Source organism: Lissotriton vulgaris, chromosome 10 (assembly GCF_964263255.1).
Source record: "Lissotriton vulgaris chromosome 10, aLisVul1.2, whole genome shotgun sequence".
Lineage (NCBI taxonomy): Eukaryota > Metazoa > Chordata > Amphibia > Caudata > Salamandridae > Lissotriton > Lissotriton vulgaris.
The window spans coordinates 8,604,488-8,616,852 of record NC_141698.1 but is presented as its reverse complement, the minus strand read 5'-3'; the positions used below and the strand labels follow the sequence as shown (position 1 = coordinate 8,616,852).

The window sequence follows — 12,365 nt, the reverse complement described above, 5'->3', positions numbered from 1 at the left end:
GGCAGCATCCATTTTGTGGAGCTGAGGCTTTAGTTAACTTTAACCAGGGTTCACAGTTACATACATGTCGTGTCCCTCTAGAAGGGTGGAATGCTAACCCCGTCGCCAGAATTGGCGAGGGGTTAGTATTCCAATTCGTATGACACCTTACTCGACATGTTTTGATAAAGCAATACCAAAGTTAGCATTTAACCGCGAGGATTATAATGCACTTAAGAGTATATGGTATGCAATATCATGGAACAGCTATTAGGACTTGGTTCCGCAAGCTGCAGACAGGCTCAGCTCATGCCAGAGCACCATCTCACACGATTCCAAGCACTCTGCCTTCAGGATTGTCAAGGCCTGCCATAGGAGTGACTGATAGGAATCTGTGTGTCCATTTTAGGGTTAGGTATAGGTATACTACACCTACAGCAAAGGGTGATTACACGACCTTGCCCCAGCTGTCATGCAGCCAGTTGTGTCAAATTTAGGAGGCCAGCCAGGGGTGGCATAATACATGTGCAGCCCCTGGCAGCCCTGGGTACACCTATGCCCTGAGTTACAGGGTCTGATAAGGTGGCCCAGTACCAATTGGAAATGCACCTAGGGTACATGGAATCCATTTTACAGAGAGAGCAGTAGGCCTGGGGTCCTGATTGGCAGGGCCCCAGGTCGACTATGTCAAAAACCAGCTAAAACACAGGGCAAAAAGTTGGGGGCAACCATAGTCAGGAGGTACCTTCCTACATTGTGGCCAAGACCTGGAACGAACTCCCCCTCCGCATCAGACTATGCCCGACACTGCACCTTTTCAGAAAGGATCTCAAGACCTGGCTCTTCGGATGACCACGGAGTTGCTCAAAACCCACCCTCCCCATCCTCTAGCGCCTTGAGACCCTCATGGGTGAGTAGCGCGCTTTAAAAATTCGATTGATTGACTCAGCAGGACTGTGAACAAGGCATGTGTAAGAGCAGACATAACACTCAGAACAGTGAACGAAGCATGTTGATGACATTAAAATGGTGGATTTGTGAGCAGCTCCCAGGGGGAGCTCGCACTGTAAATCCCATGTGTATGCATGTGACGGCATACATTACTCAGCAGAACTCCACAATTATGATGGGACATGAAAAACGAAGCACAGGCAGGATCTCTCAAAAGTCCATGTGTACATAAACAGGAAATGTTCAAAAGCATCCCTCTCATCCATCAAGGCTGCAGATACACGGACGCATCTGTAGATCCACACCTGTGGAGCCCTTGAGAGGGCAATATCCCTTCGTCTGGTCATGGCTCTAGTGACATCAGTTAAGCTATAATTAGGCCTCCTGGTTTAATGATATTTATTATTACACTTCCATCTTTATTTATCCATTTTTATTTTCTGTTTCCTCTATAAACGAACCCACATAGGGCATATTTCCACATTTATGTAACGGATAAAAATACACTCAAATTTCAATGTCCGAGGCTTTAGCTGTTTATGGTACTATAGAGTCATCTGAAAACATTGGCTTTGCAGAACAGTATATACAGCTTTAGATTTGCACTTATCTAACCATCATTAAGAAATAGTTTTCCTTTTTTTAAATCCCCTGTCAATCGACTCACCAGCTGACCTGCCAAGCATCAGACAGTAGTGAGAATAATAAAATAAGAGAAAGGTCTTTATTGTTCCATATTTAAAAATGGAGGAAGGAAAACATTGATTTTTCTAATGTATTTATCTGTAAAGAAAATAAGTTGAAATGGAAAACTGGGAGCCCTGGTTAAAATATACGTAAAGGGCGCTGCTGCCCAAGGCACAGGGTATCCGGTCACTAGAAAACAATTTTGGTACATGCCATCAAAAGAATGAAGAAAGGGAAGCAGGTCTTTTAAAAGCACAGGATCTTTAGCTTTTTCTTGGAGAAGTGGAAAGCTGTTCTCCTGCCTGATGTATTCATAGTTAAATACACCTCTGCACTATCCACACCCAGGTTCTAAAGATGCAAGCGCTGAGAAAGATGAGGCGATACAGTTTCTTCCAGCCCTGGCTCTATAGACAAGAGTGCGCTTGCCGATCTATGCACCTGTAAAGTTGTGAGGTAGACGGTCTCTGTAGACTTCAGTGAAACCGTGGCTAACATACATGAAAAACAATCAGGGAGCACTCACCTCTTTCTTAGTCCAGGCTCTGAAAGCCATATTTAGAGCCTTTGCTCCGTGCACCAGGTATGAAGCTGGGTGTCTTCGGTTCTCCCGCAAGCCTAGAAAATGGAGAGTAGCGAGATGAATGACATGCCACAACAGAATAAGTAAAGGGGGAGAAGGGGAGACAAGTGAGGAACATTTGTATTCGTGCAGTCTTGCATTCACAGGAGAAGTGTGCTATCACATATGTGTGTTTACAACTGAGGCAATAGGAAATTGTTGGGAAACTCAGAGTAAGAAAGATTTTGTTTTAAGATATGAATGTTTTACTTGTCGATAACTCCTCCTTTGGTTTAAGACATCTTCATAAGTTATAGGTCAGGAAAGATGGTCCAACTAGACACAAACCACCAATGAGAGCAACAGGAATGCAGGAAACTCGCAATCTAATCAGGTTTCGTACACTGGAGCTTTCTGACAGCTAGAATCATAAGAGGAGTGAATAGAACATTTCCTGGCCAACTAACGCTCTATGGCTTGACTGACAACAATCTTGTGGTGTAGTGTGTAATGAAATTAAATGAAATGAAATTGGGTATTTATAAAGTGCGCAGATACTCACAGAGTGTGTCCCGGCGCTAATCTCCCAAAAACTGAGGCAGAACACGGCCGCTCCACATCACTTACACCACCTTAAAAAAATAAAAAATAAGTAGTCCACGATGCTGCGGAGGTGCAGACCGTCGCAGTCCACGATGCTGCCGAGTTGCAGACAGTCTGTTGCAGTCCGCGATGCTGCTGCGGAGGTGCAGAACGCCCCAGTCCATGACGCTGCTGCTGCGGGGATGCAGACCAGGGCAGTCCTCGAAGCTGCTGCTGCAGGGGGTGCAGACAGTCGGTCGCAGTCCAAGATGCTCCTGCTACAGGCCAGGTCAGTCCACAACGCTGTTAAGGGAGGTGCAGACCAGGGCAGTCCACGGCGACGCTGCTGCAGGCCGTGCAGACCAGGGCAGTCCACGACGACGCTGCTGCAGGCCGTGCAGACCAGGGCAGTCCACGGCGACGCTGCTGCAGGCCATGCAGACCAGGGCAGTCCACGGCGACGCTGCTGCAGGCCGTGCAGACCAGGGCAGTCCACGGCGACGCTGCTGCAGGCCGTGCAGGCCAGGGCAGTCCAGGACACTGCGGTCGCGGAGGTGCAGGGCAGTCCACGACACTGCTGCCGCGGAGGTGCAGAGCAGGGCAGTCCACGACACTGCTGCCGCTGAGGTGCAGAGCAGGGCAGTCCACGACACTGCTGCCGCTGAGGTGCAGAGCAGGGCAGTCCACGACACTGCTGCCCCGGAGGTGCAGAGCAGGGCAGTCCACGACACTGCTGCCGCGGAGGTGCAGAGCAGGGCAGTCCACGACACTGCTGCCGCGGAGGTGCAGAGCAGGGCAGTCCACGACACTGCTGCCGCGGAGGTGCAGAGCAGGGCAGTCCACGACACTGCTGCCGCGGAGGTGCAGAGCAGGGCAGTCCACGACACTGCTGCCGCGGAGGTGCAGAGCAGGGCAGTCCACGACACTGCTGCCGCGGAGGTGCAGAGCAGGGCAGTCCACGACACTGCTGCCGCGGAGGTGCATAGCAGGGCAGTCCACGACACTGCTGCCGCGGAGGTGCAGAGCAGGGCAGTCTACGACACTGCTGCCGCGGAGGTGCAGGACAGTCTACGACACTGCTGCCGCGGAGGTGCAGAGAAGGCCAGTCCACGACACTGCTGCCGCGAAGGTGCAGAGAAGGCCAGTCTACGACACTGCTGCCGCGGAGGTGCAGAGAAGGCCAGTCCACGACACTGCTGCCGCGGAGGTGCAGAGCAGGGCAGTCCACGACACTGCTGCCGCGGAGGTGCAGAGCAGGGCAGTCTACGACACTGCTGCCGCGGAGGTGCAGGACAGTCTACGACACTGCTGCCGCGGAGGTGCAGAGAAGGCCAGTCCACGACACTGCTGCCGCGGAGGTGCAGAGCAGGGCAGTCTACGACACTGCTGCCGCGGAGGTGCAGAGCAGGGCAGTCCACGACACTGCTGCCGCGGAGGTGCAGAGCAGGGCAGTCCACGACACTGCTGCCGCGGAGGTGCAGAGCAGGACAGTCCACGACACTGCTGCCGCGGAGGTGCAGAGCAGGGCAGTCCACGACACTGCTGCCGCGGAGGTGCAGAGCAGGGCAGTCCACAACACTGCTGCCGCGGAGGTGCAGAGCAGGGCAGTCCACGACACTGCTGCCGCGGAGGTGCAGAGCAGGGCAGTCCACGACACTGCTGCCGCGGAGGTGCAGAGCAGGGCAGTCCACGACACTGCTGCCGCGGAGGTGCAGAGCAGGGCAGTCTACGACACTGCTGCCGCGGAGGTGCAGGACAGTCTACGACACTGCTGCCGCGGAGGTGCAGAGAAGGCCAGTCCACGACACTGCTGCCGCGGAGGTGCAGAGAAGGCCAGTCTACGACACTGCTGCCGCGGAGGTGCAGAGCAGGGCAGTCCACGACACTGCTGCCGCGGAGGTGCAGAGCAGGGCAGTCCACGACACTGCTGCCGCAGAGGTGCTCCATCATAATCTTCTTGATCATCCAACAGTAACCAGAACAAGGAAGGCTCAAAGTGAGAAAGGTGACACCAGAGACAGACAGGTGACAAGGAACAACTGTTCTGCTGCTGAGTACGCATAACTTTACCCTGAAGTGAGGAGTAAAGTTAATTTCTTCCCTGCAAGAAAAACTATCCGAGTACGGAGATACTACCTGGCAACAAACCAGCTTCAAGAATGTAGCGGCAGCAGGTAGAGCAAAACTACATTGGCAGATGCACATGCCTTTTATGGGGGCTGTTGGCTCTACATCACTTACCCCACCTTAAAAAAAATAAAAAATAATCAACAACAAAAATAAATGAATAGCTATTGCCTTTGCTTCTTTTTGCAAGCCGCATCAGAAAGGGAAATAGATACCCCACTTTTGTGGGGGTAGAACTGAACATCCTGGGAGCTCAGCCCTAGCCCACTTAAGACTCCAGAATACTGAAGTTAGGGCCGAAATGTGGCTTTTTTGACACTCACTCTTTCTAGAGAACTTGCGCTTGTGAAGAACAGGAAGTGGTCATATAGAGGGGTAGCTACTACCCTACACTCCACTAACCCCCAGAATGCAGCATTAGGGGAATCCCTGGTACCTGAGAACCAGATCCCGACGACCTATGAAGAAGAAAGACATGAAGAGACACAGGAGACTGAAGAGAGCAACAGACTTTGCCCGAGCACTGCTGTCCCGTCTGCCGTTCTCGGTCAACCCTGCGCCAAAGACAACTCGTCCTGCAGCCGAGTACCTCCAAAACCTGGGAGGACTGCCTGCCTTCAGTAAAGACCAAGACTTCCAGAAGAACAGCCGAACTGTTCCCTGCATCAAAAAGAGAAACTTCAAGAGAAAAGACGGAGGTCTCCGGAACCACCAAAATCTGAAACCGGAAGCCCCCACTGCACCGAACGACTCCGGCCCATGTTGAAGTGGGCTACGGGTGCCAACAAGGTTCTCCAACCCTCTAGAGCTAGGGTCCATCGAGGTTTCACCCCTCCTGGACTCCCAGAGTTTGCCTGCAGACTCTCTGCACACAGGCCCAGTCAACCACGACTGCTCTGGTAAGGAAAGCCTAAAGACACCACTGCAACAATCAGCCCATAGCCTTGGAGAAGAGGACCAATGTCGTCCCACAGTACCAGAGCATCGAAAGCCTTGAACGCCCCTGTAGGTTCACCCCCACTGGCTTCATAGCCAGAGCACGCAGGTACTTTTTACAGTGACTGATCCCAATCCAAATGCATTGGGCCCCCAATGCTGATCTGCGCCATGCAACCAGCTGCCCTTGTGTTGTTGATTGTACTGTTCGTGCTGCCTTTTGACTTTACCCATCACTCACCTCAACTCCTGGATATTTGTCTTATAAGTCGCTGTACTGTAACTGGTTGCAGAAATTGTTTTTCCTTCCATAGGGTAAAATTGCAGAACTCAAGAAATTGCAGTGTGCCCACTTTTTAAAGTGAAAATAATTTATATTTTAAAACGTACTTACCCGAACAATTTTTCTCTGATACCAAACATATATAAATATACTTGCTATTGGAGTCAGCTTTCTACATATGTGCATTAGCGTACCGATGAACGCAGTGGTTTACTTACGGGTTTTTTGGACATCGGGTTCTGAATTACATTTGAATGCGAGTAGTTTCATATGCCAGCGTAGTTTGAACCAAGAGTCAGTGGAACCCTCAAAACTACAGCACCTGATCTGCTATCCTTCTAATATTCTGACCCCTCTATTCTTGGGGTTTGTGTGAACACAGAAACGCACCCACCATCACCTTCCGGTGCAAGAGATGTATTTTTTAATGTTTTACTGTCTTCAGTGAAAAATGAAACACCCAGGAAGGCTCAAACCCACCGAGAGCACTTACCTGACATCTAAGACCACCATAAAACTAGAACAAACATTTAATATTCAACATGATGCACTGATTCTCTACAAGTGGCATCTCTGCCCCACTTAGTGGCTGGGGGATAACAGCAGCAAAGTCAGCAACTTTAAAAGTGAACCACAAACACCATAGATTTCAGCCCCAAGAACAATAAGCATTTACAATGCAATAGGTCTCGCAGCATTAAAGTTTGAGTTGTTGGCATTGTGTATGACAATGTGTGCATAAAATTTTTAGCAAACTTTGAATTGGTGAGCAGTGAGAGTGTGCAAGAGTATGCTGTTGCTCACAGGTGTTATTATTCACAATCTGTGATGATGCCCCTCACGCACGGGGCTGACGCAGTTATTATTCACACAGCTCTGATGATGTACCTCAGGCACGGGGCTCACAGCTGTTATTATTCACACAGCTCTGATGATGCACCTCTCTGCTGATGTGTGCAAGGTGTATGCACGGAAGTGAGTGGGGAAGGCAGTGTCTTCACATGTTCACATCTAGTAGGAATGACTGGGACTCACCTCAACACTAACCTGTCTACGGATACATATCGGTCATTGATGCTAGCAGGAAAAAATACGAGAGGGCAATATGGCAAGGTGCCAATCCATCCCTCGCATTCCCGCACCTCACAACCACCGACCTCAAGCATGGTACAGGAGGTTACCTTGGTACAAGTCTCTGTTACTACCTCTTTGCAGAGGTATACTGCAGGTACACTAGATGGGAATATGTCCAATAAGGGAAGTTTCACATTTCTGTTCGAATTAACTGTCCCATGAGGCTAGCTGGTGTAGGTCTGTGTGCATAGGTGTTGGCCAGGTAGCAAAAAAAGGAAGAGACCACCTGAACATAAATCAATTGATCATTTAGCAAGGGTCCCCAGGTACAGGCAGGCCCTACAGCAGGATGCCTCTGTAGGAAGTGCAATGGTCATACTGCAGACTCTCCCACCACCCCAGGGGGTACATGGACGGGTTCATCTTGGCACTATCCAGTCTACTCATCTATCTGTGTTAGGAGTCCCAGGATTGGAAAGTGAAGTTCGAAGGTCCACGTAGGAAGCAGTCCACCTTTGGGTGTGGGGTTGCAAGGGGGCTTACCTTTGCGCGAGTCACGATGTGTGTCGCCAGCTTCACTACGGCGAAGTTACCCTTGCCGATGGTCCGCTCCAGCTCATAGTATCAGATCCGGGCTAGACCTGGCCCACGGGGTGGGTGTGCAGGGGGAGCCGCCGCCATGTCTGTCAGTGCGGGGGGGGGGGGGGGGGTGTCAGGTGAAGGGGGTTTCGCGACAGTCACTAGAGCTGCGGTGGCAGCGGCTCGAACACCGGGGGACGGCACCAGGGGCGGAGCCGGGAGCGCGGGGACCGGGGTCGTGGCCCACAGGAATGACGTCAACACAGACACTCTGAAAGCCCGAGCAGCAGAGCGGCTCAACTAATAATCTGCGCATGCTCATATGCGCGTAGGGAGCCCAAGGAACATATTTCAGTCAGGCGCAACGTCATCACCACTCGGAGGCTGCAGAAGTCCGGAGTGGCGGTAAGTGGGCCTTAGTTGTAGGGGGGGGGGGTGTCTCGGGGGGGTGTGTGTGCGTGTGTGTGTGTGTGTATGTATGTATGCGGCGGGGTGTCTGTGTGCGTGCGTGTATGTGCGCTCGTGTGTGTGCGCATGAGTCTGTGAAAGCAGGGGGAGGTGTGGCTGTGTTGGAGCTTCCCAGGAGATGGCCACAGCATGCGCGCGCGGCCCGCTCCACTTTTGGAAGATGCGCGTGGCCATCTCTTGTCTCCTGGAAAGCGGAGTTGCTCACAATAGGTCTCTGGCGAGACAGCGATTTGCGCTGTAAACGCCACGAGACCTAAAAAAAACTACTCCATCAGCCCATGTTACAAGTTTTTGTGGTTGTATCTCTGGGTAAGAAAGGGTTAGGAGTTCAGTTCTATTCCTACAGAGAGCTGGATAAAAATGCTATGTAAAGGCTTTGGTTGCAGAGTCATGGCTCGCATGTATGAGCCATCCACACTCCTCTAATCGGAGATTCAAGACAGTCCTTTTGTGGCTTTTCACAATTAGCTCATCAGAGGGATCATTCACTGGCCTAGAACGGCTGTCAAAAAAAAAAAAGGCTTTATGGCACACAAACAAATTTCACCCAAGAAACGTATATTAGTGCAACTAATTCCAGTGCAGAAGCTTGGAACAGGTGAATACTAGGAAAGACATGCAAGGTAAAAGAGACAGACGCAGAAAGAGCTCCCACCTCTGAAAGTGTCCAGTAAGTGCTTGCCCACATACCAACAGATGGTCTCAAAATTGGGGAATTTGAAGAGCTCAGCTGTATGCAGTCTCTTTTCAATCTCGTAGGCTCTGCAGGACAGAAGGAGAAAAGCAGATCAGACGCCAATACAGGGACAAACAGCACATACTGAGTCAGTGGAGCATGTATGGACTCAGAGGACAAGAGACTTGGGGACAAAAGGAGTGGTGATGGGCACATGATGCTGGGCAAAAGGACAGGATAACTAACAGTCAACTTCACAGAACACAAATAGATTACTGGGCAGTCCAAAAAGGTCCCCCCTTTGTTTACTATCCAAGAATGCAGCAGACTTTCATCCTACATTCACAATCAGAACGTTACACTTCAGAAGAAGGTGAGGTCAGCAATAATATCCGTTAGCTCTCTTTGTAGCCTCCTAACCAAAGCCACAGCAGCATCCATGAATACGGGTAGCTTTCAGAAACGTCGACCCTTCAAGTCTCACAATACTCACTTAAGTTGCATGTCGATGTTGAGGCTGTGAAGAAAGTTGCCTCCGAAAGCCAGACACTCAACCGGTGTTAGCACAGCATGAATCCAACCTAAGAATCAATAAGGGAGGCATTATTCATGCACAAAGATATCTGGAGCAGGCATTTTTTTTAAAACAAGGTGCTAGCCACATGCTTCCTCCAAAAACAAAATAGTCCGAGCTTTTCTACTAGGCTGATTTCCTATACACAATAAAGCGCTCTTTCCTTGAAGCCTCCCTCACTTTTACACGAGTCGATGAATCTTGAGAGATGGAGGTCTAGGGAGGAGGGGGCAATCCTCTTCTGAGGTTTCTTGCTTATTGGGTCTAGCAAATACATGGCACCCCATATAAGTGAGATCTTGGGCGTCTTTATCTCTCCCAGAGATCTTTTGAAGAGGATGTTGTTCCCTTGGTCTGGAAATCAGACTAAAGACTGAAAGCAAGAAAAATGACATCCTTAGCAAAATACAACCTGTAGAAGCTGCTCGAGCTCAGAAGCAGCGGTCAGAGGAACCCACACTGCTTCACGAGTTCCATAGTTCCACCACCCTTGTAGTTTCACCATCAACAATCATGCCTCAGGCCACATATATGTGTGGGTTTGAAAAGCATCTGCCACTGCTTTCTAGTTTCGCCAACCCAAACGACACCCTGATCACAAATTTCCAGCAGCACAAAGTGCAGCTCACACACCTGTGGGGATAAAGAGCGTTTGACCCTGCTTCACAGAGCACTTGTAGCACTTGTCCACCTGATCACCGAAGAACATCTCATTCTGGTTGGAGGAGCTGCTCCAACATTCAAAGAGGGCCAGGTTGGCTGCTGTGGGACGGATAAGGTAAAAGATCTTCTCGCCCTGAAACAGAGAAAGGGATTCCAAAGATCAGGAGTGAGACAGATGTCACCTCAGACAACCCTCAATAAAATACATAGCAGCAGCTACCTTTAGTACGTGGTACCAAACAGAGGTCCCCCCAAAGTCAATGTGGAAATCTGTGTAGCTGTCCTTAACGCCCATCAGGCAGTACTTTTGCACGTTTGGCCTCTCAAACACAGACTCCTCAGGCCAAAGGTTCTCCACCCAAGAGAGTTTACGAACAATCTTTGGGGTTTCCACCAGATTGGTCAGTCTGCAGGTTACCGAGCGTCCAAGAAAGAAAGATGCAAAGAAGAAAATAACATTAGTCTATTGCTTCAACAATCAAAGGACCGGCACCAAGAGACTGTTTCTGGAGTGAGAAGTGTACAAAATGAAGACTATCACTTAAACAAGCCAAAGCAACATCAATTCCAAGAATGGCTCCTTATTCAAAATCCCACACAAACCAACCAAGCAACCAACCTACCTTCACCTTCAAGGGCCCAACAACCCCACTCCATTGCAACTCACTCCACTACATGAAGGGAGCTGGGAGAGGCAATACCTTGTTTCGGAGAACTCCAAGCTGATGACGTTCAGCACTTTCTCTCGGTTGGGGCTGTTGTAATACTTAACAAAGTCACCCAGTTTCATCTTGCAGTCTGCCTGCCGTGTCACATCAATCACGTCGATCTCTCGGTCCGATCCTGGGTAGCAAAACATGAAGAACAAATCAACCGATGAATGTAGCAAGACGTTAGCATGAGACTAAATAGATAGGACCTAGATGTGATGCAGATATTCTGATCAAGACTGCATAGACCTGCACCAACAGAACCCAGAACACATCTCGGCCACTTGATTCACATCTTTGTATCGAATAGTTAATGCGGATGACTGAACAACATGTAAAGTTCGACACCAGTTGTAGGGTAGTTCCTATTTTCCCAATAGGCCCTGCACATTGGAATAACAAACAGTAGTATGAACGTAGAAGTGCGGATCTTCCAGGTCTCTACTGACTATGTTAGACTTAATTGGGTTTGTTACCAACTAGCTCAGAGGTCACTGGAAACTTTCTTGACTGAATAGGAAGTGATCAGCTTCCCTGGTACAGACAAGAAGGGATTCAGTTTTCCAACAACCGCATAAACATGACAACTTTGCTCCTCAGAATAAGAGTCAATCTCTAGAGTCGTGTGAACCAATAGACAGTTATTTTACTCAGTCAGTTTTGTGCAGATTACTTTCACCAATATGCAGAGAATAGAGGGACAGGCGTTTTCAATAAAAAAAGGTATTATTTATTGAACAGTCTTTCTTCTCATACAAGAGAAATGAATTGCCACAATTGCAAGACTAGTTATTATAAAAAGTGCGTACAGTAAAATGAGGATTGCGAAATAATACTGTAAAAGCATTGATATGGTTTCTTAGCCATACAATGGTTTAAAATGAATAAAACATATACATTCATATATACATTAGGCGAACGTACTCAACTGGTGCTTCTAACTACGCCTACCCCAGTGCACCTGACCTAAGCCTAATACGTGGGAGGGAGTAAGTAAGTAGCTTAAGTTAAGTTGGTTTTGCCAAGGTTTGCATCAAGAATTCTCTCCAAGGGTTTAGTCAACACCATACCTCTGGAATAGAATGTTGGAGGTCTTGTATCTCCTTCCAGGACTCGATATCCCAGTCACTCGCAAGAGTAGGCTGGAAACGCCGGAGCTGGATTTTCTCGGTAGGAGAAAAGACAGCGTGTCTCTCAGCGCGTCGAGGAGGAGGAGGGGCAGCGTCCGTGGGCAGCTTGCATTGCTGGGCTCTGCAAGGGACAGCTGTTCTGCTCCTATGTTCACCACACCATCGTTCGCCGATGTCGTTGAGGCAGCGTTTGCTTAAGGCAACGTTGGTAATATTTATACCTGAAAGGTGCCTTGTTAGATGTAAGTTTTTGGACAGAAGACGTCAATAAAGATGTCACTAGGAAGTGATCGTCTCTCAGTGCTCATTAGAGTTCTATTACTAATCAAAACATAGCAAGCGGGGATTTCCCAGGTTGCTGAGTTTTATCTTGTTGAAGAACTC

General features: G+C 49.3%; 1 protein-coding gene across 1 annotated transcript in view; it reads right to left on the bottom strand.

Annotated features, from left to right (window-relative positions):
- PHF8 (PHD finger protein 8) overlaps nucleotides 1-12,365 on the bottom strand; it is a 102,479-nt gene that overhangs the window by 67,938 nt on the left and 22,176 nt on the right. Inside the window, exons 5-10 of the mRNA XM_086940171.1 lie at nucleotides 10,843-10,984; nucleotides 10,362-10,548; nucleotides 10,112-10,274; nucleotides 9,398-9,485; nucleotides 8,884-8,990; nucleotides 2,144-2,235 (exon numbers count right to left, since the gene is read on the bottom strand). Of these exons, the coding sequence (XP_086796297.1) occupies nucleotides 2,144-2,235; nucleotides 8,884-8,990; nucleotides 9,398-9,485; nucleotides 10,112-10,274; nucleotides 10,362-10,548; nucleotides 10,843-10,984 (779 nt within the window). The remainder of the gene's footprint in view (nucleotides 1-2,143; nucleotides 2,236-8,883; nucleotides 8,991-9,397; nucleotides 9,486-10,111; nucleotides 10,275-10,361; nucleotides 10,549-10,842; nucleotides 10,985-12,365) is intronic.